The sequence below is a fragment of the Scyliorhinus torazame genome, chromosome 1 (assembly GCF_047496885.1).
Source record: "Scyliorhinus torazame isolate Kashiwa2021f chromosome 1, sScyTor2.1, whole genome shotgun sequence".
NCBI classification, from domain to species: Eukaryota; Metazoa; Chordata; class Chondrichthyes; order Carcharhiniformes; family Scyliorhinidae; genus Scyliorhinus; species Scyliorhinus torazame.
This window is the reverse complement of record NC_092707.1, coordinates 247,985,395-248,011,092: the sequence shown is the minus strand read 5'-3', so window position 1 is coordinate 248,011,092 and position 25,698 is coordinate 247,985,395. Positions and strand designations below refer to the sequence as shown.

The 25,698-nt window shown below is 47.9% G+C and overlaps 1 protein-coding gene across 3 annotated transcripts in view; it reads left to right on the top strand.

Moving 5' to 3' along the window:
* The window catches only part of galm (galactose mutarotase), a 97,368-nt gene that overhangs the window by 63,975 nt on the left and 7,695 nt on the right, over nt 1–25,698 (top strand). For 2 of the 3 annotated variants that reach the window (XM_072504351.1, XM_072504335.1), the window contains 2 exons: nt 1,079–1,160; nt 24,055–24,196. In XM_072504351.1, the coding sequence (XP_072360452.1) occupies nt 1,079–1,160; nt 24,055–24,196 (224 nt within the window). The remainder of the gene's footprint in view (nt 1–1,078; nt 1,161–24,054; nt 24,197–25,698) is intronic. The other variant, XM_072504344.1, reaches the window with a different exon arrangement.

The following is a 25,698-nucleotide window of genomic DNA, read 5'->3' as shown; positions in this document are numbered from 1 at the left end:
CTCTGGGTTTCACCACCGCAACCCAAAGATGTGCAGGTTAGGAGAATTCGCCACACTAAATTGCTCCTTAATTGGAAAAATATAATTGGATAATTTAAATGTTTAACCAGTAAAGAGGGCACTCCATGCAACCCCTGAAGTCTGATGAACAGACAGGAGTTTGTCATCACCAGTTTAAATGTATCTGCAGAAATATGAAATTTTATGATTGTGTTTCCTTGGTTCATAGTTATTTCACTGATTGAGTTTCCTCTTGTTCTTCCCGTTATTGTTAGTTCTTTATTATGTGCCCAATCTGACACTCTTTCCCCCCCCCCCCCCCCCCTTTCCTCGTAGCTGTATGGTCCACACAAACTGGGGATGGCTCGGGTGTGTATAGACCTGACCATCCCCTCTGATTATTCCATTCCCCCACCCGCCACGGGGATGGGATATGCCAGCACATCCAATCGGTACCTCCCAAGTATGACCCAATCAAGTCAGGAACTGAAACCTTCAACTGTATCCACTCAGTGGCACTGAGTCCAAAATCTAGGTTTCATTTATTCTTGCACCTGCTGAAACCTTTTTGCATTTTCGTTCCAAATGCACCAGGCAAGTTGTAAATAATCTAATCCTGATGGAATAGCAACTTGTGTTTCTGTAATGCCTTTAATGTAGCAAAACAATAACTTGCATTCATATGACACCTTTTGACATAGTCCCAGGGTGCCCCGCAGAACGGTAATGAGAAAATAATTCACACTGAGTCAAAGAAAATTACACTGGGAATGGTGACCAAAATCTTTGGAGAGGTAGGTTTTAAAGAGAGTCTTAAAAGGAGAGGAAGAGAGAGTTTTTTTGGGGGGGAGGGGGATTCCAGTATTTAAGACCTTAACGACTCTAGGCATGGCTGCCAATGGTGGAGTGAGGAAGTCATGTGCAAATGGCCAGAATTGGAGGAATAGTGAATTCTGATTGTAGCTAACGTGGGATGAGACCATGGAAGGTTTTGAAAATCTGGGTGAAATATACTGCTCTCAGTTGTAGGCAAATAGTTGTAATATTAGCATTTTCACATTTTCCTCTCTCCACTCAGGGATTCCCTAACATCTATGACCATGAGGTTTCTATAGAAGCAAAGAGCTACCTGCCAGTCGATATGACATCAATTCCAACAGGTAAGAATATGCATGTTGCTCTTTTATATTTCAGTCCCATATGAGGAATTACTGAATCCGAAACGGGGGCTCTCCCTAATCAATGTAAGCAAAATAACAGTAATTAAGGAAATATTGGCACCAAAAGTCTGATAAATCCCCTGTAGAAGATGATTCCAATCCCAGAATTTTAAAGAAAGTAGGTGAGAACAGTGCAGATGCCTTAACTATAATCTTTTAAATGTTCTCTTGATTCAGGAACCATTCCTATAGATTTAAAAATCGTGCCTGTCGCTTTACCTATTTAAGAAAAGGTGCGAGAGGGAAGCCGGGGAATTATAGACCAGTTAGCCTAACATCTGTAGTCTGGAAATTGGCAGAGTCCAGATATAAAGATAGGATCGACTGAACACCTTGACAATTTTCAGTGGATCAGAGAGAGCCGCATTAGTTTTTAGGAAGGGTAGGCCATGCCTAACAAACCTGATTCAATGTTTTAAAAAATAAATTTGGAGTACCCAATTATTTTTCCCCAATTAAGGGCCAATTTAGTGTGGCCAATCCATTTACCCTGCACATCTTTGGGTTGTGGGGGTGAGACCCACGCAGACATGGGGAGAATGTGCAAACTCCACATACAGTGACCCAGAGCCGGGATTGAACCCGGGTCCTCAGCGCCGTGAGGCAGCAGTGCTAACCACAGTGCCCTCCTCCTGATTCAATGTTTGGAAGAGGTGACTCATAGAATCATAGCATTTACAGTGCAGAAGGAGGCCATTCGGCCATTTGCGCATCTGACTTCCTCACTCTACCTTTGGCAGCCACCGGTCCCTGGAAAGAGAATCCCACTCAAGCCCACGCCTCCATTCCTGCAACCCAGCAACCCCACCCAACCTTTTTGGACACGAAACGCAATTTAGCATGGCCAATCCACCTAACCCACACTTCTTTGGACTGTGGGAGCACCCGGAGGAAACCCACGCAGACACAGGGAAGAACGTGAAGACTCCGCACAGTGACCCAAGCCGGGAATTGAACCTGGGACCCTGGAGCTGTGAAGCTACTGTGCTAACCACTGTGCTACCGTGCTGCCACAAGACTCCAGTAGTGATGAGGGATGTCTGGATGTTATTGATGGAATTATAGAAGGCATTTGATAGAGCAGCCAAGAAGAGACTGTTCGCTACAGTTGAAGTTCATAGAACTGAAGACAGATTATTGACCTGATTAGGAAATTGCCCGAGTGGCAAGAGACAGAAAGTAGGGATAACGGACAGGTACCTAAATGAACAGGTCCTGAAAAGCTAATGGAATGCTGGTCTTTCTAGCTAGAAAACTAGAATACAAGGGGCTAGAAGTCATGCTTCAACTTTAATGTAGTTAAAGGATGGTAGAAGTTTGGAACTCGATTTTAAATTCACCTATGAGGTGTGGGCATTGCTGGTTAGGCCAGCATTGATCACCCATGTCTCGTTGTCCATGAGAAGGTGGTGGTGAGCTGCCTTCTTGAACCGCTGCAGTTTCCGACGTGTAGGTACACCCACAGGACTGTTAAACTGAGGGCTTGCTAGGCCATTTCAAAGGGCAGTTAAGAGTCAGCCACATTGCTGTGGGTCTGGGTCACGTGTAGGCCAGACCAGGTAAGGACGGCAGGTTTCCTAAAGGACATTGGTGAACCAGATAGGATTTTGTGACAATCGACAATGGTTTCACTTTTCATTTCAGATATTTTATTGATTTAAATTCCACCATCTGCCATGGTGGGATTTAAACCCAGATCCCCAGAGCATTATCCTGGATTTCTGGATTACTAGTCCAGTGGCAATACCACTGCATCGCCTCTCCCTGAAAATGGGAGATAAATCACTAGTTGCATTTTGTACCGAAAACAACCTGTCTCTAAATGTCGGAAAAACCAAGGAACTGATCATCGACTTCAGGAAGCGCAGCACGACACGCACTCCCGTCTGCATCAATGGCTCTGAAGTGGAGATGATCGATAGCTTTAAGTTCCTGGGGTCACCATCACCAACAATCTGTCCTGGTCCATTCACGTTGATGTAACAGTCAAGAAAGCCCAACAACGTCTCTACTTCCTACAGAAGCTAAAGAAATTTGGCATGTCTGCATCGACTCTCACAAACGTCTACAGATGTGCGATGGAGAGCATCCTATCCGGCTGCATCACAGCCTGGTTTTGCAACTGCTCGGTCCAAGATCGCAAGAAACTGCAGAGTGTGGTGAACTCAGCCCAATGCATCACATAAGCTTGCCACCCCCACATTGATTCTGTAGACACCTCCCGCTGCCTCAGGAAGGCAGACAGCGTTATCAGAGACAACTCCCACCCAGGCATTGCCTTCTTCCAAACCCTTCCATCAGGCAGAAGGTACAGCAGTCTGAAGACCCGCACAAACAGACCTAGGAACAGCTTCTTCCCCACAGCTACAAGACTTCTCAACACCTCCCCTCGGACTGATCTGTTCCCTGTAAGAACACTATTCACGACGCCCTATGCTGCTCTTGCTCATGTATTTGCTTTGTTTGGCCCTTGTTCTGCACTTTAACCAATCACTGTTTGTCGATGTACCATTTATCAATGTTCTCTGTTGCGTATTCTTTATGTCTACTATGTACGTACTGTGTACGTTTCCCCGGCCGCAGAAAAATATTTTTCACTGTACTTCGGTACATGTGACAATAAATCAAAATCAATCAATGATGATTGTTGGGATACCGGATGAGAAACCTGTCTCTTCCAACTCCTTGGCTAGATCCTTCACCTTCTTCTGCTGGGTTTGGTAACCGGCAAACATACTACTCCCGGCGGGAACTTCTCCTCCGACCTTCAGTTATACTTTTCCGTCGAAGTTACACCCAATTTCGGGTAAAAGAGTTCTTTTTTTATGCCTTAAAGCAGGAAGTGCCCTGCGTGCGACCACTCGCACCATGCAAGTCCCATAAGTCACCAGAAGTCCCATAAAGTACAATGTATATATAACAATTTCTTCCATTCACCACATGAGCAATCAATTGTTAATTTTAAGTCTGAGATTGATAGATTTTAGATAACCAAAGGTAATAAAGGACATGGGACCACAGCGGATACATGAGGCTTGGTCACAGATCAGCTATGATCTTGTTGAATGGTGGAATGGGTTTGCGGGGTTAAATGGTCTACTCATATTCCTATGTTATCAAAGGGCAGGAACATAGTAATCCTGAATATACACTGATAATTGAAACTGGAGCGATGCAATTGCCCAAATGGAGTTTGGCTGTTTCTTTCGCTTACTTTTGGTAGTACGCTGGCACACAGGGCTAGGGACCCGGGTTCGATTCTGACCATGGATGACTGTGTGGTGTTTGCACGTTCTACCCGGGTCTGCGTGGGTTACTCCGGGTGCTCCAGTTTCCTCCCACAGTCCAAAGATATGCAGGTCAGGTGGATTGGCCAAGCCAAATTGCCCTTTAGTGCCCAAAACGTTAGTTGCGGTTACGGGGATAGGGAGGGGGCGTGGGCCTGTGTATAATGTTCTTTCAGAGTGTTGGAGCAGACTCGATGGGCTGAATGGCGTCCTTCTACACTGTAGGGATTCTATGATTCTACTGAGCACATATCTGTTCCAACAAATATTTCACCTTTTTATTTCATCATTTTGTTGTTTCTGCATGGTGTTAGATTACCAGGGATGGGGAAGTATATTTATGAAGTAAGCCGTGATGCTATTTCCATTGGAGTAGAGAAGGCTAAAGTGAGATTTCATAGTTTTATAAAATTCTTAAGTGTTTTGATGGGGATATCTTGTTGCTGATATTGTACCAAACAACAATCCGGAACTGTGAGACAATCAGTGCTGATGGGGAGTAAACAGCGATGGCTCTGTCCCTGGATGGTCTCAAACCACCAACTGATCAGTTAACAGTCGACCATGCTGACCAATTGAGCCACAGAATATTTGAAGTTCCAATTTAAAAAAATATTTTTTTAAATTGAGCCACAGAGGCATGGAGAAGCACTGTTTGCTTTGATTAGGATTCATTGATAGAGGTGTCTTCAATTTAAAACTATTAGCCAAAGAGTGAGGAGAGTGATGATTAATTTATTTATGCAGAGAGGTATTGGAATGTAAGCTGCTTTAGCACAGTGGGTAGTTGAGACTGTTGCATCTTTTAAGGGACAAGTGGACCAAGCAGAGGAAGATACAGGGCAATGAGGTGAGCGCAGAACAGTAGGAGTAGTTTGTGGTTGCTCTAACAAAGAACCTGCATAGACACGATAGAACGATTGTTGGCATCATTCTGTGCTGTTAATTTCTCTGGTTTTAATACATGTTAGTAATGCATTCTAACATACGTATATGAAAAAGTCAGAGTACAATAAGCAAACATTGTGTGGGAAGCTTTCCTTTAATCTTGCACTCACGGTAAATTGTTTTGTGAAGCGTATAATTTTAAACTCGCATTATTTATTTCCTAGGTTACTCGCATCCTTTTTAATGCTTGGCAGAATGACGAACTCTGATGCCAATTGTAAAATTAACTATAGAAACATGGAAAATGGGGCTGGTTTAGCACAGGGCTAAATCGTTGGCTTTGAAAGCAGACCAAGGCAGGCCAGCAGCACGGTTCAATTCCCGTACCAGCCTCCCCGAACAGGTGCCGGAATGTGGCGACTAGGGGCTTTTCACAGTAACTTCATTTGAAGCCTACTTGTGACAATAAGCGATTTTCATCTCATTTTTGTTTCAAAGTTTACAGCACAGAAGGAGGCCACTTCACCCATTGTGTCTGTGCCAACTGAAAAAGAATGATCCTACCAAATTCCAGCTCTTGTCCATAGCCCTATAACTTGCCGGGCATTAGGCATATCCAATTAATTTTTAAATGTCATAGAGTCAGGGGTGCAATCTGATGCTAGCTTCCTGCAGTCTACAGTTTTCCTTTCTCATTATCAACTGCATAATCAACTTTTACATCATCTGCAAACTGTTTCCTTAAGTATGCCTTTACATTTGAATCTGAATCATTGATTGAGGCCACAAGAAAAAGGAACTTATTACTGAGCCCTGCAGAAACCCACTGGAAATAGCCTTGCAATCACAAAAACACCCACCAACCATTATATAACCCTTTGCTTCCTGCCACTGAGCTAATTTTTGTTCGAACTGGCCACATGCCCTTGGATTCCACAAAGGCTGTTACTTTTCGGACCAGTCTGCCATGTGAGACCTTATCATAAGTGTTGCTAAAATCCATGTAGACTGCATCAAATGCACTACCCCCTTGACCCTCCTGTCACCTTCTCAAAAAAAATGTAATTGAGTTTGTCTGACAGGACCTTCCTTTAACAAATCTGTGTTAACAGCTCTTGTTTAATCTATTCCTTTCGAAATAGCAACTGAGACTACCCCCGGAACGGTTCCCAATAAGATTTCACTAAGGTTCAGCTGACTGGTCTGCAAATCCCTTCCTTTGATTTTTAAAAAATATATAAATTTGGAGTACCCAATTTAGCATGGTCAATCCACCTACCCTGCGCATCTTTTTGAGTTGTGGGTGTGAGACCCACGCAAACGCGGAGAGAATGTGCAAACTCCACATGGACAGTAACCCGGGGCCAGGATCAAACCTGGGTCCTCGGCGCCGTGAAGCACCTTCCTTCGACTTTAAGCAATTATATAACATTAGCAGTCCTGTGGTCCTCCAACATAATGCCTGTAAGCTAGAGTGGATTGGAGAACGATGAGATTTCCTCCATTGCTTCTCTGAGGAGCCTGGAATACATTTTCTCTGGACCTGGCAATTTATCTATTTTCAAAAATATAAATCCTTCAATATTTGCTCTATCGACTTCCGGTGACAGTGATGTACTGAGTAGACGCACATCAGGTGGTCTCCTCCAGACTTTAACCAAATGGGCACTTTTAGACTAATTCTGCCCGAAAATTTGAAAGCAACTCGCCCTTAATCGAGAAAGGAAAGGAATAGAACCAGCATGCTAGCAAACGGGAGGTCGAAGGGACGGCAGAAGCGGTGAAAAAGGCCACGCGCAGCAGGTGGACGAACCGGCGGGGACCCCGGCCACCCAAGGGAGAGGGAGGCCGACGACCTGAGCATCAGCCTCCCCCCCCCCCCCCAACCACCACCTGGAGACAGATGGAAGACATTCCTTACGAAGAAACGGGCTGCGATGAGAGAGGTGATAAAGGTAGAAATTAAGGTGGTCGTTACAGAGACGATGGTCTCTATGCAAAAAGGGAAGGTGGAAGCGCAAGAAAAAACGATCCAGGAGCTGGAGAAGGCATCGATGGACCAGAGCGACAGGATCATCGCCCTAAAGGCAGACGTCAAAAGGTTGGTGGTGGTCCAGGGGAGCTTGAAGGGGCAAGTCGAGGACCAGGAGAATAGGTCCCGATGCCAGAACATTCGAATTGTTGGCCTGCCAGAGGGTATTGAGGGCAGGGACCCACCAGGCTACGTCACACAAATGCTGGGCAACCAGGTCGGGAGAGACAGCTTCACCAACCCCCCGAAGATCGACAGAGCGCACAGGTCGCTCTGGCCAAAACCCAAGGCAGGAGAACAACCGAGAGTGATCATCGCGAAACTACATCGATACCAGGATCGTGAGAGGATCCTGAGGCAGGTGAGACAGACCAAGGCGAGTAGCTGGGAAGGACACAGAATCCGGGACTATCAGGACATTGGGGCGGACTTGACAAAACGCAGGGCCGAATTTAACCAGGCGAAATCGACCCTGTACAAGAATGGGGTAAGATTCGGAATGCTGTTCCCAGCCAGGCTCTAGGTCACGTTCCAGAATAAGGAACATTATTTCTACACCCCGGTGGAGGCGGACGAGTTTGTTTGGTCAAACGGCCTGTATAAGGGGCAGGCGAGGCAGCGATGAAGGCCGAACAGAGGAGGAAAGAGAAAGAAAAATAAATCTTAATGGACACATGAGCGGGGGGGGGGGTGGAGGAGGAGAGACACCGGGATAGGGAGAGGGAACGCTAAGATGGGGAGGGGGCGAAACGGGCAGGGGGGGAAGGAACACAAAGGGAAGAAACGGTTGGTATTCGGATTGGCTTCAGCAGGTAAGGTGCAGGTTGAGAGAACAAGGTGACGCCGCAAGCAGCCACTTTGGAGGGTCCCTAAACAAAGGGAGAACCCAGAGTGCAGGGGCCCGACCTCCTGATGAGAATGATGACCACAGCCATTTTGGGCGGCCCCTTAACAAAGGGAAACCATGTAGTGCAGAAGCGCATCCACCAGGTAGGTTTGGTTGAACCCGCAGGAAACGGGACAAAACCCCCCCCACCAGGATTATCCCTGGAATGTCAGGGGACTTAATGGCCCAGTGAAAAGATCCAGAGTCTTCGCTCACTTAAGAAGTTTGAAAGCCGACATAGTCTTCCTGAAAGAGACACATCTGAGGGAGAAGGACCGACTGCGGGTAAGGAAGGGCTGGGTGGGACAGACGTATCACTCGTGTTATGGGACGAGGGTTAGGGGAGTAGCCATACTGATTAGAAAGAGGACGGTGTTCACGGCAACAAGGACAATTATGGACCATGGGGGACGGTATGTCATGGTCAGTGGTGTCCTAGACAGAGGCACCGGTAGTTCTGGTAAACATGTACACGCCCAACTGGGATGACACGAACTTCATAAAAAAGACCATAGTCGAAATCCCCGACATCGAGACTCACCGACCGATCATGGTCTCCATCACCGGAGACCAGATGTGATGACCACACTGGGGTTTCTGATGACATTGGAGCCATCTAGTGGTCTGGGACATGGCAGGGCAGTACCAACCTGGCACTAGAAGGTTGGCATTGCCAGGGTGCCTGGGGCACTGCCAGGTTGCCAGGGAGCTTGGGGCAGCACTGCCAAGGGACAGGGCATGAAGAAAATGGTGAATGAAGGAGGCAATTGGCGACCCCATAATGGGGTGTCGCTCACCTGGGGGTGGGGGCCTGATGCCAGTGAGAAGAGGGAAGGCCCTGATGCAAGCGATCCTTGGATGTGTGCGTGACAGCGGGGCGGGGCCTGAAGCCCCGATGCCGGCCATATTGTGGGGGGCTGGGTGCTTAACTGTCACTTTGAGATCGTGGCACCTCTTAAAAATGGCGCTCGGATCTTTGGGAAGTTGGGCTCGCCAACGTGTTTAGGCCCCGCCTCTCTGTGCTGGTGCTCCCCTCCAAAAAAATGACTAAGTGTGGGAAGAACGCAATGGGAATTTATTTGCACTGATTATCTTGCCCAAAATGACAGTCATTTTTTGGGTGAATTCTCCAGCAGACCGACACTACTAGCTTCCTATTTGAACACTTGTAGAAACCCCACCTGGTTTTGTATTGCCAGCTGATCGACCCTGTACTTGCTTACTCATCCTCTTCTGGGATATTTGTAAAGCATTTTTGGGGTTTCCCTGATTTTTATTTGCCACTATTTCTTCATGCATTCCCTTTGCTTCCCTAATTTCCTGTTTTATTTCACCCCCGCACTTTTGATACTCCTGTAGGCTTTCTGCAGTATTGAGCTATCTGTCTCTGATATAAGCTTTTCTTTTCGCCTTATCCGACTCTGTATGCTCTTTGACATCTAGGGTGATCTAGACTTGGGAAACTCATCCTTTTTCTTTCTGGGAGCATATCTGTTCTGATTCCTCTCCAGCGCCTCTTTTTTTAAATTTAGAGTACCCAATTATTTTTTATTTCCAATTAAGGGGCAATTTAGCCTGGCCAATCCACCTAACCTGCACATCTTTGGGTTGTGGGGGCGAAACCCACGCAGACACGGGGAGAATGTGCAAACTCCACACGGACAGTGACCCAGGGCCGGGATTTGAACCCGAGTCCTCAGCGCCGTAGTCCCAGTGCTAACCACTGCACCACATGACTCTCCCAGTGCTAACCACTGCGCCACATGACTCTCTCTCCATCTCCTCTTTTAATGCCTCTCACTCCTCTTACACTGATTTACTTTCAAATAGCTGCCAAATCGCATTTCATCCCAGCTCCAAACTTTAGTTCTTTGTCTATCTATGCTCTTTTCCATAACTACTAATCTAATTATGATCACTGCCATCGAAATGCTCGCCAGCTGATACCCCTTCTGCCTGCCCAGCTTTATATCCTACAATTAAATCCAGAGCTTGTTTTTTTAATTCTTGCTTGGGATGGGGCATCACTGCCAAGGCCAGCATTCATTTCCCACCCTTAATTTCCTTTGATGTGTTCATACAACATTCATTTATCCACAAATAAAGCAGATGTATGGTAATTTAATAAGAGGAATATCATACTTTTAAAAAATTTATTCAAGGGATATAGGCTTTGCGGGCTAGGCTAACATTTATTGTCCATCCCGAATTGCCCTTGAGAAGGTGGTGGTGAGCTGCCTCCTTGAACTGCTGCAGTCCACGTGTTCTAGGTACACCCACTGTGCTATTAGGAGGAGAGTCCCAGTATATTGACCCAGCGACAGTGAAGGAACGGCGACAAATATCCTAGTCAGGATGGTTTCTGACTTGGAGGGGTATTTGCAGAGGTGTTCCCTGTATCTGCTACCCTTGGCCCTCTAGATGGTAGAGGTCATGGGTTTGGAAGGTGCTATCAAAGGAACATTCCTGACTTGTGCCTTGTAGATGGAGGACTGGTTTGGGAGTCAGGAGTTTAGTTACTGTCCACAGAATTCCCAGCCTCTGGCCTGCCCTTGTAGCCACAATATTTATATGGCTGGTCCAGTTAAGTTATTTGCCACTATCAACCCGAGCTTAAATAATGTCCAGGTCTTGCTACATAGGGACTCAGACTGCTGCATTATCTGTGGAGCCTTGAATGGTGCTGAACAATGCGCAATCATTAGTGAACACCCCCACGTTTGACCTTATGATGGAGGGAAGGTCACTGATGAAGCAGCTGAAGGTGGTTGGATCTAGGACATATCCTGAGGAACTTCTGCAGTCCCAGACTGGATTGATCTCCAACAACCACAATCATCTTCCTTTGTGCTAGGTATGACTCCAACCAGTGGAGAGTATTCTCCTTGATTCCCATTGATTTTAGTTTTGCTCTGCCTCCTTGATGCTACACTTGGTCACTCTCACCTCACCTCACGAGTTCAGCTTTTTTGTCCCATGTTTGGACCAAGGCTGTAATGAGGTCAGCAGCTAAGTGGCCTTGGTGGAATGTCCGTGACTAGGTTATTGCTGAGTACGTGCTGCTTGATGCCTGTCTGTTCGCCAAATTATTAAATCCTATTGCTCTGTTAAATAATTTGCTACTGATGATGAGATTTTGATGTTGCTTGCCAAATGGCATACCGTTCTATTTTGAGCATTAGAACCAGAATTACTCAGCGATGCTTTCCTTGAATTCATTTGGATAAATGGGCAAAACTAGCAAGGCCATTGAGAAGGCGGTGGCTAGTTGCCGTCTTCATGAACCGATGGGCTAAGGTATCTCAGTAGTGCTGGTAGGGAGCTCCAGGTTCCAACGATATCATCTGTACGAATTGAAACAATGGGCTGGATTCCCCGACCTGCCAGCGGGATGCTCCGTTACGCCGGCCGGTCAATGGGGTTTCCCATTGTGGGGCAGCCCCATGCCGTCGGGAAACCCCCGGGCGCCGGCAAAATGGAGAATCCTGCCGGCGGAGAATCCAGCCCAGTGTGTCTCAGCGATGATTGGGTTCCCATGCACCTGCTGCTCCTCCACCTTCTAAGTGATGGGGGAGGGGGGGGGGGGGGGGGGGGTCTCTGGTTTGTAAGTTTCTGCCAAATAAGCTCTTGGTGAGCTGCTGTAATGCATCCTGAGGATTGTACTGTGTTGTGACACCTTTGAATGTTGCCACATACAGTAACTGCCCATTAGCACAACTTGCCTTTTAACCTAAATAGCTGTCAAGTTAATTCATCTCTATCGCCAGTTGATGTAAAAATCTGGCATTATTCAGCTAATTGCTTTTGAATCCCCTTGCATTTAACTGGGGTGATTTGTATAATTGTGATTTTTTAAAAAAAAAAACTGTTCAGATCAATGAGCCATTCCGTGGGAGGAAATTGTAGATGTTGCAGCTCCTTGAAGCTTTCCAATAAGTCATGTGATACTTGAACTGAGCACTGCGAAATGTGGGTTGAGAACGTGTTCAGGCTACAGTGTATGACAGATACAGTGACTCAAAACTGGCAATTTGAGTCTGAGTCCCCGCTGGATTTCAGATCCTGTTGAGCAGTTCGGGCTGAGCTGGACATGTAGATCATTGCGGTATATTTTTCAATTAAGGATTGCAAAGGGGAGAGGAGATGGATTGGAAGAAATAGAGACAATGTTGTAAGATAAGCCAGAAAATTCTTTGAAGCTGCTTCAGATCAGTCAGTGTAACATTGCTGGAAGCATGGCAGAGGCTCTGTTTATGCATGTAAATGTGGTGCTCACTGCACTTCAAGAAGTGTTGGAGGAGCGGGAACAGCTCCAAGGAATTTTCCAGCCAAAGGTGTTGGTGAGGAGGGAAAGTCAGGCGACCCAAACATCACCGGTTTTCCGATAGGCAGAGTTGAACATAGAACATACTGTGCAGAAGGAGGCCATTCGGCCCATCAAGTCTACACCGACCCACCTAAGCCCTCATTTCCACCCTATCCCCGTAACCCTCCTAACCTTACTCCTAACTTTACCTGCACATCCTGTCATTTTGTCATTGGTTTGCCACCAGCCAGTCACATACATGAAACAATGGCCCCTTGGGCAAATTAACAGAGACCCCCACACCGGGAAGATCATACCCCACCTAGGGCTGTGGACAACTAGCGGAGGAGAGTTGGGAGGACACTAAAGTTAACAAAAGGAAATATTTGCAATGGAGGAAAGACAACATTCTTTTCAAAGCATTCCTTTGATCAAAGCGGGCTTCCTTTCACAACCTCACCATATTCCAAAGTGCTTAACAGCCAATGAAATGCTTTTGAAGTGTAGTCATTATTGTAATGTAGGAAGGCAGCAACCAATTTACACAGAGTAAGATCCCGCAAACACCTGTGTGATAGTGACCAGGTACTCTGTGTTTCGTGATGCTGATAGAGCATAAATATTGGGCAGGACAGCAGAGAGCCCCCCTATCCTTATTCAAAATGAGTCAACTGAGAGAGCAGACAGGGCCTAGGTTTAATGTTTCATTCAAAAGACTGTACCTCGGAGAGTGCAGCACTTCCTCAGTACTGTACTGAAGTGTCATTCTAGACTTTGTGTTGTCGGACATGAACCCACAATGTTCTGACTCCGGTGCAATGACGAGATTTGTCTTTCACATCCTCTTGGCTGTTTCAAAATGATTCACTGCCAATCATTTACTTTTGAAGTGTAGTAAGTACTTTGTAGGCAATAACATCATAGCCCTCTAAACAAAAAAAGCTAATCTTTTTGATGTTGGTTCAAGGATGTACAAATGGCCTTCAGAGGAGGTAAACATTACAAGTAGTTACAAGACATTGGTAGTGTGCCACTGTGAAATATCTCTTTTTTAAAAAAAACTTGGATTTATGCATTGCCTTTCATGGTTACAGGACAGTCCAAAGGGCTTTAATGCCAATTGTGTGCTTTTAAAGTGTCATTGACTGTTGTAATGTAAGAATCATGATAGCTAATTTGCACTCAGCAAGGTCCCATAAACGTTAACCAAATAATCTGCTGGCTAAAAGATGAACATTGGCCATGACAGCAGGGGAAACACCACTTGCTCTTCAAGATAATGCTTTGGGGTCTTTTATGTCTATTTGAGAGGGCAGATTGGGCCTATACCTCCAACAGTGCAGCACTTCTTCAACACTGAAATGTCAGTGCAGAGGTGCTTATACCTCTGTATCAAGACTTGAACCAAGACCTTCTGCTCCAGAGCTGAGAATATACCTACTGAACCAATATGGGGACAAATTGCATCCAATATGCCAGACTATTAGACCATGGAGATTCTGGGGTGAAGTGTCTGCCGGCAGGATTCTCTGTTCTGCCGGCAGCGCACTCCCACCCGCGGGTTTCCCGGTGGCGTGAGAGTGCCTACAATGGGAAATCCCATAGGCCAGTGGCGGGAAGGGAGAATCCCACTGGCAGCGATGGCACAGTGAGAAACATGCGGCTGGGGAGGTGGAGAATTCACTCCTTTACCAGAAGGCATATTCTGTTAAGAATGTGGGGCTGGATTCTCCCAATATGGTACTATGTCCCCACGCCGGCATAAAAATGCTGGCGTTTGACTCTGGAGTTTCCTATAAAAAAGATCAGCCAATTCACACACCCGCAGGGGGCTAGCAGGGACCCGGAGTAACTCACGCAGCTTTAGCTGCGGATACGGGCTCCCGCACTTCCGGTTTTGAGTCCGCACATGCGCATGGCGGCGGCCTCGAACCACGGAGGCAGATGAGAAATGTAGGTCCCCCCCAATCGGCTGTGCACCCGAAGATCCAACCGCCCCGATCTGTCCCCTGGCTGCCCATAAGGCCTCCCCCTCCACAGTGTCCGATTTCCCCCCCCCCCCGCCCCCCACCAGGCGAGCTTCCTGAACGGCGATAGGTGGTTAGAATTGCGCCGTCGGGAACTCGGCTGGTCGGGGGCAGAGGATCGCTGGGCGGGCCTCTGGCAATGGCCCCCCAGCCGTGCGGAATACTCCACGAACACAGCGAGAAGCGCCGGACACCGGCGGTGCCGGGCCCGATTTCGGCATGAAATTGGATTCGCTGCCCCCGTGTCAAATGCGATTTTGGCGCGGGGCTGCGGAGAATCCAGCCCATGGATGCGGTGTCCTGCATGTTGGCCTGTTCACCGGGCATGAATGGGAAATTCCAGTTTTTTCACAATCCACTATTTTCATGTCAGAACATCTAGAGGACGTTATTTTTTCTGGTGCATGTTCTGTTGTTGCTAACTTTTGTTTGGTTCAATTGGCTCTGTTTTATAACCTTTGCTCTCGAGTCGCCAGGTATCTTTATGATACCGCCACGAGGTTCAAGTTCAAGTAATGATCAATAACTCAATACACCGATTAGTAAGATTCAAATCAAAGCACATTTATTATACACAGTAATTGCTACTCATGCACAAATTCTACGTCTAAGCTACTTCTATGACTAACATGCCTATACTTCGCTTCTGACTGGCCCACCAGGTCAGTGGAACAAATGGCCTTTCGTTCTGGTTCTGAGTCTGCGGGATTCGAAGTTGGTACGGATTGGTAGCCAGGAACGCCTATCTCGTAGCGAGCGTTGACTTAAGACTTACTGGATATCGGTGGCAGCTGCACCGGTCACGGTCAAGGTTGGTTTGCGTTGCTGAGTGACCCGATCAAGAAGAACGATTTCAACTTGGGGGCTTAACTTTGTAGTCCCCAAGGGTTTCCCGCCTTTCGGGGCGGACCCTGTACCTGGTTCCAAGTGATTGGACTTTGTTCCAATTACTTGGTTCGATTTCTCCAATACTGGAGCGGTTCCCTGATCGATGGGCGGTCTTGAGGTGTACGTTAACCTCTTTTGTGTTGGCTCCTGCTGGCGCCGGGGAGTCTAGCTTAGCTTTGTTTGTCCCAAATGTTGCGATTGTTCCCGGGGATCGCTCATCAGCACGTAGATGGCTGCTACATTATTATGCAGATGGCTGCTTGTATCGATGCTGTCTGGGCTTTTGCAGAGTTTAATACACAGTAAACTGGCACCTGCTGGTTTCTGCCTGTGTTGGCTGAATTTCCCTTCAGCCTTTGCTGTTCTCCATTTTAAATCGGGAGTTGGCCAACCCAGGTGGCTACACTGTGTGTGCTTCTTTCCCAGCTTGTTAAACATCTCACGCATTTTCACATTCATTCGAATTGCCTTCCTGAGCTGAATTTTTCTACTCTATTGCCCACCTACCAGTTTTCACCTTTCCCAATAGGCAGTTGTTGGACTATTCAACTTCCACCTTTGTGATGACAAATGCTGTTTTCTGCTCGCTCAGTGATACTTAAGAACTGTCTTATTTTTTCAGTATTAAGTGCTGATAAAAGGTCAAAACCAAAAAACATTAACCTGTTTTACAGAGTTTTGACAGTCACAACTGAAATAAAGATAGTAACTACTAGAAAGACACCACAGGCAGTTTTATTCCATTTGGTATCAGAATTGACTGAGCCATGATTCTACGACATCCTGGAATCACAGTGCAGAAGCAAGCCATCATACTCACTCTGCCTGTGCAGACTCTTTGAAAGGGCTATCCAATTCGGCCGACTCTATTACTCATTTCCCCACAGCCCCGCAATTTCCATTTCAAGTATTTCCCAATGATTCGGCTTCTCCCAGTCTGTCAGGCAGCACATTCCAGCTCTTAACAACTGACAACATTAAAAAGAATCCTCTTCATTGGCAATGGCCTTTAAAGCTGCATCTTCTGGTTACCAACTCTCCTACCATTGGAAACAATTCTTTTTGTTACTTACTCTATCAAAATCCTTCATAAATATGAACTCCTCTATTAAATCTTCCCATAGCCTTCAGGTGCCTCAGTGCAGTCAAAGAAATATTCCTGACATTTCAAAATGATCATCACAAATAGTACAAAAGTATTTAAGTTGACTTCATCAATCATTACACTCTGAGGAGCGCAATACAACTGTGTTACATGTAATATTCACCGTATATTTTCAATGTGAGGTACAGCCCAAGGGGTAACGATACAATTTCCAGCCCTCAGTGCACTATTGATGAAGGGTCTTAGACAGCAACCTTTCCCATTGCACCTCTGCGGCAGCTGCCCCAAACTTTAGCGTATCCCTCAGATTGATACTGCTTACAATACATGATTGGGTGCTACAGTAACGGTTTTAAAAATGACCTGCCGCGTTGAGTAGAGTTAACGTGTCCATATCATGTGCCAAGCTCAGCCTGATACAGTTCAAGGTCGTTCACCGGGCTCGCATGACAGTGGCTCGGATGAGCAGGTTCTTTGGGGTAGAAGATAGGTGTGCAAGATGTGCGGGAGGGCCAGCGAACCATGTCCATATGTTCTGGGCATACCCCAAGCTTAGGGGATTCTGGCAGGGGTTTGCGGATGTCATGTCCAAGGTGTTAAAAACAAGGGTGGCACCGAGTCCGGAGGTGGCGATTTTCAGAGTGTCGGAAGACCTGGGAATCCAGGAGGCGAAAGAGGCAGACGTTCTAGCCTTTGCTTCCCTGGTAGCCCATTGACGGATACTATTAGCTTGGAGGGACTCAAAGCCCCCGAAGTCGTAGACCTGGCTAACTGACATGGCTAGCTTTCTCTGTCTTGAGATGGTCAATGTTAGAGTTCGCCCGGAGGTGGCAACCGTTCGTCGACTACTTTGGGGAAAATTAACCGTCATCAGAGAGGGGATGGGGGGGGGGGGGTTAGTTTAGTTTAGAGTAGGGGGTTCATAAAGGTGGGACCTGTAAGGGAGGAGGACGGCTTTTGCACTGTTTATATTTTCTTTTTTTAATAAACAATTTTAATGAGGTATTTTTGGCATTACAAACAACAACAGCATAAAAACAATGTACAAAGAACAAGAAAAATAGTGCAATCACCGACTCCCATCCTGCCAAGACCTGCCTAATTGACCCCCTATTCCACACTACCCTAACCCACCCCCCCCTGCTGACGATTAATTTTCCGCGAAGAAGTCGATGAATGATTGCCACCTCTGGGCGAACCTTAACAGTGACCCTCTCAAGACGAACTTAATCTTCTCTAGGCCGAGAAAGTTAGCCAGGTCTCCGACTTCGGGGGCTTTGAGTCCCTCCAAGTTAGCAGTATCCATCTCCGGGCTATCAGGGAAGCAAAGGCCAGAACATCCGCCTCTTTCTCCTCCTGGATTCCCGGGTCTTCTGACACCCCGAAAATCGCCGCCTCTGGACTCGGCGCCACTCTTGTTTTCAAAACTCTGGACATGACGTCTGCAAATCCCTGCCAATATCCCCTAAGTTTTGGACGCGCCCAGAACATGTGGACATGGTTCACTGGTCCTCCCGCACATTTTACACACCTGTCCTCCACCCCAAAGAATCTACTCATCCGGGCCACTGTCATGTGGGCCCGGTGGACCACCTTGAATTGGATCAAGCTGAGCCTAGCACATGTTGCGGTGGCGTTGACCCTTCCTAACGCGTCCGCCCATACGCCATCCTCCATGTCACCACCAAGCTCCTCCTCCCACTTATGCTTCAGCTCCTCGGTCTGTGTCTCCTCCGCCCCCATAAGTTCTTTGTAGATGTCCGAGACGCTCCCCTCTCCCCTCTCCCACCCATCCTCTAGACACTACCCTATCCTGGATCCCCCTTAGTGCCAGGAGTGGGAAGGATGATACCTGCCTGCGCAGGAAGTCCCGCACCTGTAAATATCTAAATTTGTTCTCCCTTGCCAACCCAAACTTCTCCTCCAGCATCCTCAAGCTAGGGAAGCTCCCCTCTAAGAACAGGTCCCCCATCCTCTCAATTCCCGCCCTTCGCCATACTCGAAACCCCCCATCCAAGCTCCCCGGAATGTGATGAACGGTTACTGCCTTATCATCATGTAAGGTGATGTCCCCTTTAAGACCAGGCTTGGAACCCTGGGGACTTCGCCTCTGGCTCCGCCCATCTGGGAGCCATACATAAAGGCCTGCCTCATGGTCTGTATAGCAGTCAGCTCTCGTCCATGTCTGTAGCACAGTTATTAGCTTAATAAAGCCTTCTTTACAGTTTAATCTCTAAGCATCATTATTGAGGGTACCTCACCCCCCATCCAAGCTCCCTGGGGCATACCGGTGGTTGTCACATATTGGGGACCAAACCGATGCTCCCACTGCTCCAACGTACCTCCTCCACTGACCCCAGATCCTCAAGGCTGCCACCACCACGGGGCTGGTGGAGTACCTCGCCGGCGGGAATGGCAGAGGTGCCGTTATCAACGCCCCCAGACTGGTGCCCCTACATGAATCTGCCTCCATCTGCTCCCAAACCGACCCCACCACCCACTTCCTTATCATGGCTATGTTAGCCGCCCAGTAGTAATTACTGAAGTTTGGTAGGGCAAGCCCTCCCTCTCCCTGATTATGCTCGAGCATAACCCTCTTGAAAAAGGACCGCGGGATGAAAATTGGGAGACATTGAAATACGAATAAAAATCTCGGTAGGACCGTCATTTTGACCGTCTGCATTCTCCCAGCCAACGACAGCGGGAGCGCATCCCATCTCCGAAACTCGCCCTTCATCTGTTCAACCAACCGGGACAAGTTCAACTTGTGTAACTGGCCCCAGTCGCGTGCCACTTGTATCCCTAAGTACCTGAAACTGTCCCCTACCAACCTAAACGCCGGCTCCCTCAGCCGACTCTCCTGGTCCCTCGCCTGGACTACAAACATCTCACTCTTTGTCATGATCAGTTTATACACCGAAAACCGGCCAAGTTCCCCCAAAATCACCATAATTTCACCCAACCCTGCGCCTGGAACTGATACGTTAAAGAGCAGGTCGTCCGCATACAGCGAGACCGTATGTTCCACCCCACCCCCGAACAAGCCCCTTGAACCTCTCAGAGCAATTGCCAGCGGCTCTATAGCTAACGCAAACAGCAGTGGGAGAGGGGACACCCCTGTCTTGTCCCCCAGTACAGTCTAAAATAGTCTGAGGTCGTCCTATTCGTCCTTACACTAGCCTCCGGGCCTGGTACAACAGCCTGACCCAGTCGATAAAGCCCCTATCGAACCCAAATCGTCCCAACACCTCCCATAGATAGTCCCACTCCACCCGGTCGAACACTTCTCTGCATCCATGGCCACAACTACCTCAACCTCCCTACTCTCCGGGGGCATCATAATCACGTTGAGCAGCCTTCTTATATTGGCCACCAACTGCCTGCCCTTGACAAACCCGGTTTGATCCTCCATAATTACCTCCGGCACACAATCTGCAATCCTGGAGGCCAAATCTTTGGCCAGTAACTTGGCATCCACATTAAGCAGAAAGATCGGCCTATATGACCCGCATAGCTCCGGGTTCTTGTCCCGCTTCAATATTAACAAAATAGTGGCCTGTGACATCGTCGGGGGCAGCACCCCTCTATTCCTTGCCTCATTGAAAACCTTGACCAGCACCGGCCCTAAAATCCCCGAGAACTTCTTATAGAATTCCACCGGATACCCGTCCGGCCCCGTGGCTTTACCCGACTGCATTGCCTTCAAGCCCTCAACTATTTCTTCGGCCCTAATCGAGGCCCCCAGCCCATTTACCAGCTCCCTACCCACCCTTGGGAAGGTCAGTCCAAAAAGCGTCTCATCCCCACGGGGGGGGGGTTCCGAGTGATAGAGTTTACTGTAAAAGTCCCTGAACGCCCTGTTCAGCCCAGCCGAGTCCCCTACCAACTTCCCATCCCCATCAACCACCCTCTCTATTTCCCTGGCCGCCTCCCTCTTCCTAAGCTGCTGTGCCAGCATTCTGCTGGCCTTCTCCCCATGTTCGTAAAATGCACCCCTCGCCTTCCTAAGCTGCTCCACTGCCTTACCGATGGACAACACCCCAAACTCAGCCTGCTGCCTCCGACATTCCCTTAAGAACTCCACCCCTGGGGTCTCTGCATGCCTCCTGTCTATCTGTAAGATCTCCTTAACCAGTCGGTCCGTTTCTGCCCTGTCCGTCCTGTCCCTATGAGCCCGGATCGAAATCAGCTCCCCTCTCACCACTGCCTTCAGCGCCTCCCAGACCCGCTGCTGAGACTTCCCCCTTGTCTTTAACCTGCAGATAGTTCTGAATGCACTTCCTCACCCACTCGCACACCACCTCGTCCGCCAACAAGCCCAACCTCCCATAACCGACTTGTGCGAGTCCAGGTCAGGTATCTTCCCCAGCACCCTCTTTATAAATTCCACATCATCCCAGTTTGGTGCGTACACGTCAACCAAGACTACCTTCCTCCCCTCCAGCTTACTGCTAACCATGACATAATGGCCCCGCCCGTCCAAGACTATACTGCCCACCTGAAATTGCACCCGCTTGTTGATCAAAATCGCCACCCCTCTAGTCTTGGTGTCCAGCCCCGAATGAAAGACTTGACTGACCCAACCCTTCCTTAGCCTGACTTGATCCACCACTTTCAGGTGTGTCGCCTGTAACATTACCACGTCCGCCGTCAGAGCCCTCAGATGCTTGAACACACATGCCCTCTTGACCGTCCCATTCAACCCTCTGACATTCCAGGTGATCAGCCCAGTTGGGGGGCACCATGAAATGAAAATCGCTTATTGTCACAAGTCAGCTTCAATGAAGTTACTGTGAAAAGCCCCTAGTCGCCACATTCCGGCGCCTGTTCGAGGAGGCTGGTACGGGAATTGAACCGTGCTGCTGGCCTGCCTCGGTCTGCTTTCAAAGCCAGCAATTTAGCCCTGTGCTAAACCAGCCCACCCCCCCCCCCCCCTCCGCCGATCAGCCATCCCCTTTCCTGGGGCTGCCTCCAGCCCATGTGCCGCGTCTCCATCGGCCCGCCTCCTGGCAGCCCCCATCCCCAACCTCCTCTCTGTCCCGAAACCTAAGTCCCTCCCTTGTCAGCAGAGACACTCCCCCCCCCCCCCCCCCCCCCCCCCCCCCCAACAAAACCACTTTGTAACCTAACCCCTGCCATATATTAATCATATGCACACACCCCACTGTGCTTCCGTAGACTAGCTCACCCAGCTAGCCTGGTGGCCCTTGCCTCCGGTGCCAAGAAGTCTCCCACCTATATTGTCCCCCCCCCCCCCCCCCCCCCCCCCCCCCCCGGCCCATTGAAACCACTTCCCTCATCAAACCGACCCCAAACAATCGCCCAATTACCATAAAAGACAACCCAAAACGAAAAACCCACAAAGAACCCCCCCAATAGTGCAAATCAAAGTAAAATGCCCCACCAGCCACCCCCACTAAAACACCGAAAACCCATAGCAAGCGAATAATTTTTACTTCCCCTATCTTCAACCAAACTCAAATGCAGAAGAGAAACGACAATCAAAACATATAAACATCACTCAAAAAAGTTACAACTTAAAACAAAAAGTTCTCAGTTCAGCACCAGCCCTTTCTTCTTGGCAAAGTCCATCGTGTCTTCGGGCGACTCAAAATAATGGTGCTGGTCCTCGTGCGTAACCCAAAGATGCGCCGGGTATAGCAGCCCAAATTTCACCTTCTTGAACAGGATCGCCTTAACTTGATTGAAGCCTGCCCTCCTTCTGGCCACCTCCACGCTCAGATCCTGATAAACACGCAAAATGCTATTGTCCCATTTGCAGCTCCGCGTACGCTTGGCCCACTGGAGAACACACTCCCTGTCCAAAAACCTGTGGAACCAGATCACCATCGCCCTTGGGGGGTTCCCCCGGCTGCGGCTTCCTCGCTATCGCTCTGTACGCCCTGTCCACCTCCAATGGTTGGGGAAAAGACCGCTCTCCCAGAAGCTTCTGAAACATACTCGCCACAAACGCGCCAGCATCAGCCCCCTCAGCCCCTTCCGGGAGACCGACAGTTCTTCAGTTCTGCCGGCGAGCTCTATTCTCCAGGTCTTCTACCTTCTCCAGCAGTCTTTTTTGCTGACCCTTCAGCATCCCCACCTCCAGTTCAACCACCGTTTGGTGCTCCTGGTCCGCCAGCGCTTTCTCCAGTTTCTGATCGTCCGATCCTGGGCATCCAGCTTGTGCTCCAGCCGATCGATTGATTCCTTTATCGGGTCAAGACCGTCCCATTTCTGCCTAGCAAAGCCCTCTTGGATGACCTGCATGAGCTCCTCCGTTGATAGTTGGGCCGTCGCAGCACGGGTCCGAACATCAGCCATATTGTCTTCAGCCGCAACCCTCCACCCAGCCCTTGCTAATCTTCTTATTTCTCCATTTTCGATTCCTTGGGGTTCTTCGTTCCATACACCAATGTGTGGATCCAGTGCCAAATTGTCTTCGCCCTCAAAGCCAGTGCTCAAAATCGCAAAAAAGTCGGGGGAAAGGTCCACAAGTCCGGCCAGAGCGGGAGCCACCAAATGTGCGATGTACTCCCTCATAGCCGCCACCGGGAGTCCTATGTTTATATTTTCATGTACATTGTTTATCCTGTTGTTGTTATAAAACCATAAATACCTCAATAAAATGTTTATTAAAAAAAAATGACCTGCATTTTTGTTGTGTGTTTCACAACCTCAGAACTTCCCAATCTACTTTGCAGTACTTTTGAAGTGTAGTCGCTGTTCTAATTTGAAATGCAGCAGCCAATTTGCATACAGCCAGCTTCTACAACCATCATGATGGCCAGATAATCTGTTTTAATGAAAATGGGTGAAGGATAAATATTGGTCAGGACACCAGGGAGAAATCCCCTGCTCTTCTTCAAAATAATGTCATGGGAAATTTTATATCCACTTGGCGTCTTGGTTTAATGTCTCATCTGACAATTGACAGCTCTGAAAGTGGAGCAATCCCTCAGTCCTGCACTGGTCCTGTCTGCATAGATGTTATGGCCATGTCTCTGGGGGGGGGTTTACAAAGATAAGATTTGGCACAACGGTGGCACAGTGGTTAGCACTGCTGCCTCAGAGCTCCAGGGTCCCGGGTTCAAATCCGGCCTTGGGTGACTGTCAGTGTGGAGCTTGCATATTCTCGCATGTCTGCGTGGGTTTCCTCCGGGTGCTCCGGTTTCCTCCCACAGTCCAAAGATGTGCAGGTTAGGTGGATTGGCCATGCTAAATTGCCCTCAGTGTCCAAAAGGTTAGGTGGGGTTATGGGGATAGGGTGGAGGTGTAGGCTTAAGTAGGGTGCCCTTTCCAAGGGCCGGTGCAAACCCTTTGGGCTGAATGGCCTCCTTTTGCACTGTAGGGATTCTATGATTCTACATCAGATTTTTATGATGCAGTGCTTCATTCCATATTTCCGATTTATAAAGGAGAAATTGCTTCAGTTGAGAACACGAGGTTTGACTTGAAGAAGCCAGTGGTACTTGGAAACCGTATTCCGAATGAGTTGGCCGGAGGTTTTGACCACAACTTCTGCTTAAACTGCTCAAAGCAACGATCACCTTGCGCAAGGTAACCAGCCTGGGAAAAGGGATTATATTTGTCTTGAATTTGGGGAGGTACACAGCAGATTCCTTTTGCACAACCCATTTTCTAATTTTGCACTTTTTGAGCTGTCGCCAACACTTGTGATGTTGTTCACTTTTTGAAAAAAAAATTGCATTACTTCTTTCTGGATTTAAATTTTCCCCTCCAAATGTGCCATTCATGGGTTGACAAGAAACCTATTTCTCACACTTATTGTAATGGATTGTGTACATTATAATGCAACGCTGAATCAATAATTCATTAACAAAACCCCAGGTGTCGATATTATTGCACTTGCATCAATCTTCTCCCAAGGCCTTTCAGTGTTTTCATTCCAAACTCAGCTGCTGGGATTCAGATCCAAATTAAGGAAAGATTGTTGGATGGGGACAAAAAAACTTTCATTTAATTGCTGCCTTTCATCACCTTAGATGCCAAAAACTCTTTACAGTCAATGAAGTATTTAAGACATAAGACATAGGAGCAGGCCATTCAGCCCATCTTGTCCACTCCGCCATTCAATCATCCTCCCACAGTCCAAAGATGTGCGGGTTAGGTGGATTGGCCACGCTAAATTGCCCTTAGTGTTCAAAAAGGTTAAGTGGGTTACTGGGATAGGGTAGATACATGGGCTTGAGTAGGGTGCTCTTTGTAAGGGCTGGTGCAGACTCGATGGGCCGAATGGCCTTCTGCGCTGTAAATTCTATGATTCTCACAATCTGACCTCTCCAATCAGGTTTCCGCCCCTTAGTGATCTTGATCAAATTCATAGTTACATAGTTTGTGACTGTGACCGTGATGCACTATTGCTGCGCATTCTTCTTGACCTGTCTTATCTGCTTTGACACAGTTAACAACACTATCTTCCTTGAAACCCTCTCCTCTGTTCATCAACTGAGAGAGATTACTGTTGCCTAATTAGAGTCTAACCTTTCCAGTCAAGAGAACCTCCTGCTGCTCTTCCTAGCCCTATACCGTTAGCACCAGAGACCACAAGGATCTACCTTTGGCCTCTTATTTTTCTTGCTGCTACTAGCTGACATTATCCCCAAAACAGATCAGGTTCTTTGTTTTTTATAAATATGTTTATTAAAATTTTTTTAACAACATTTTCAACCATACAAACAAACCCCCCCCCGTGACAACAAAGAAAGAATGCACGCATAGCCGGACATGAATATGGCAAATCAATATGATACAGAACTTTGTACATTGGATTCCTCCCGTACGCGTCAATTTTCCGGATCGTTCATGTGTTTTCTTGCTCAAATGCCCCCCAGAAAAAAAAACCTTCCCCCCCCCCCCCCCCCGGGTTGCTGTTGCTGCTGTCCAACCTTTATCTAACGCTCCACGAGATAGTCTAGGAACGGTTGCCACCGCCTGTGGAACCCCTGCGCAGACCCTCTCAACGCAAACTTTATCCTCTCCAATTTGATAAACCCTGCCATATCATTTATCTAGGCCTCCATGCTGGGGGGCTTCGCCTC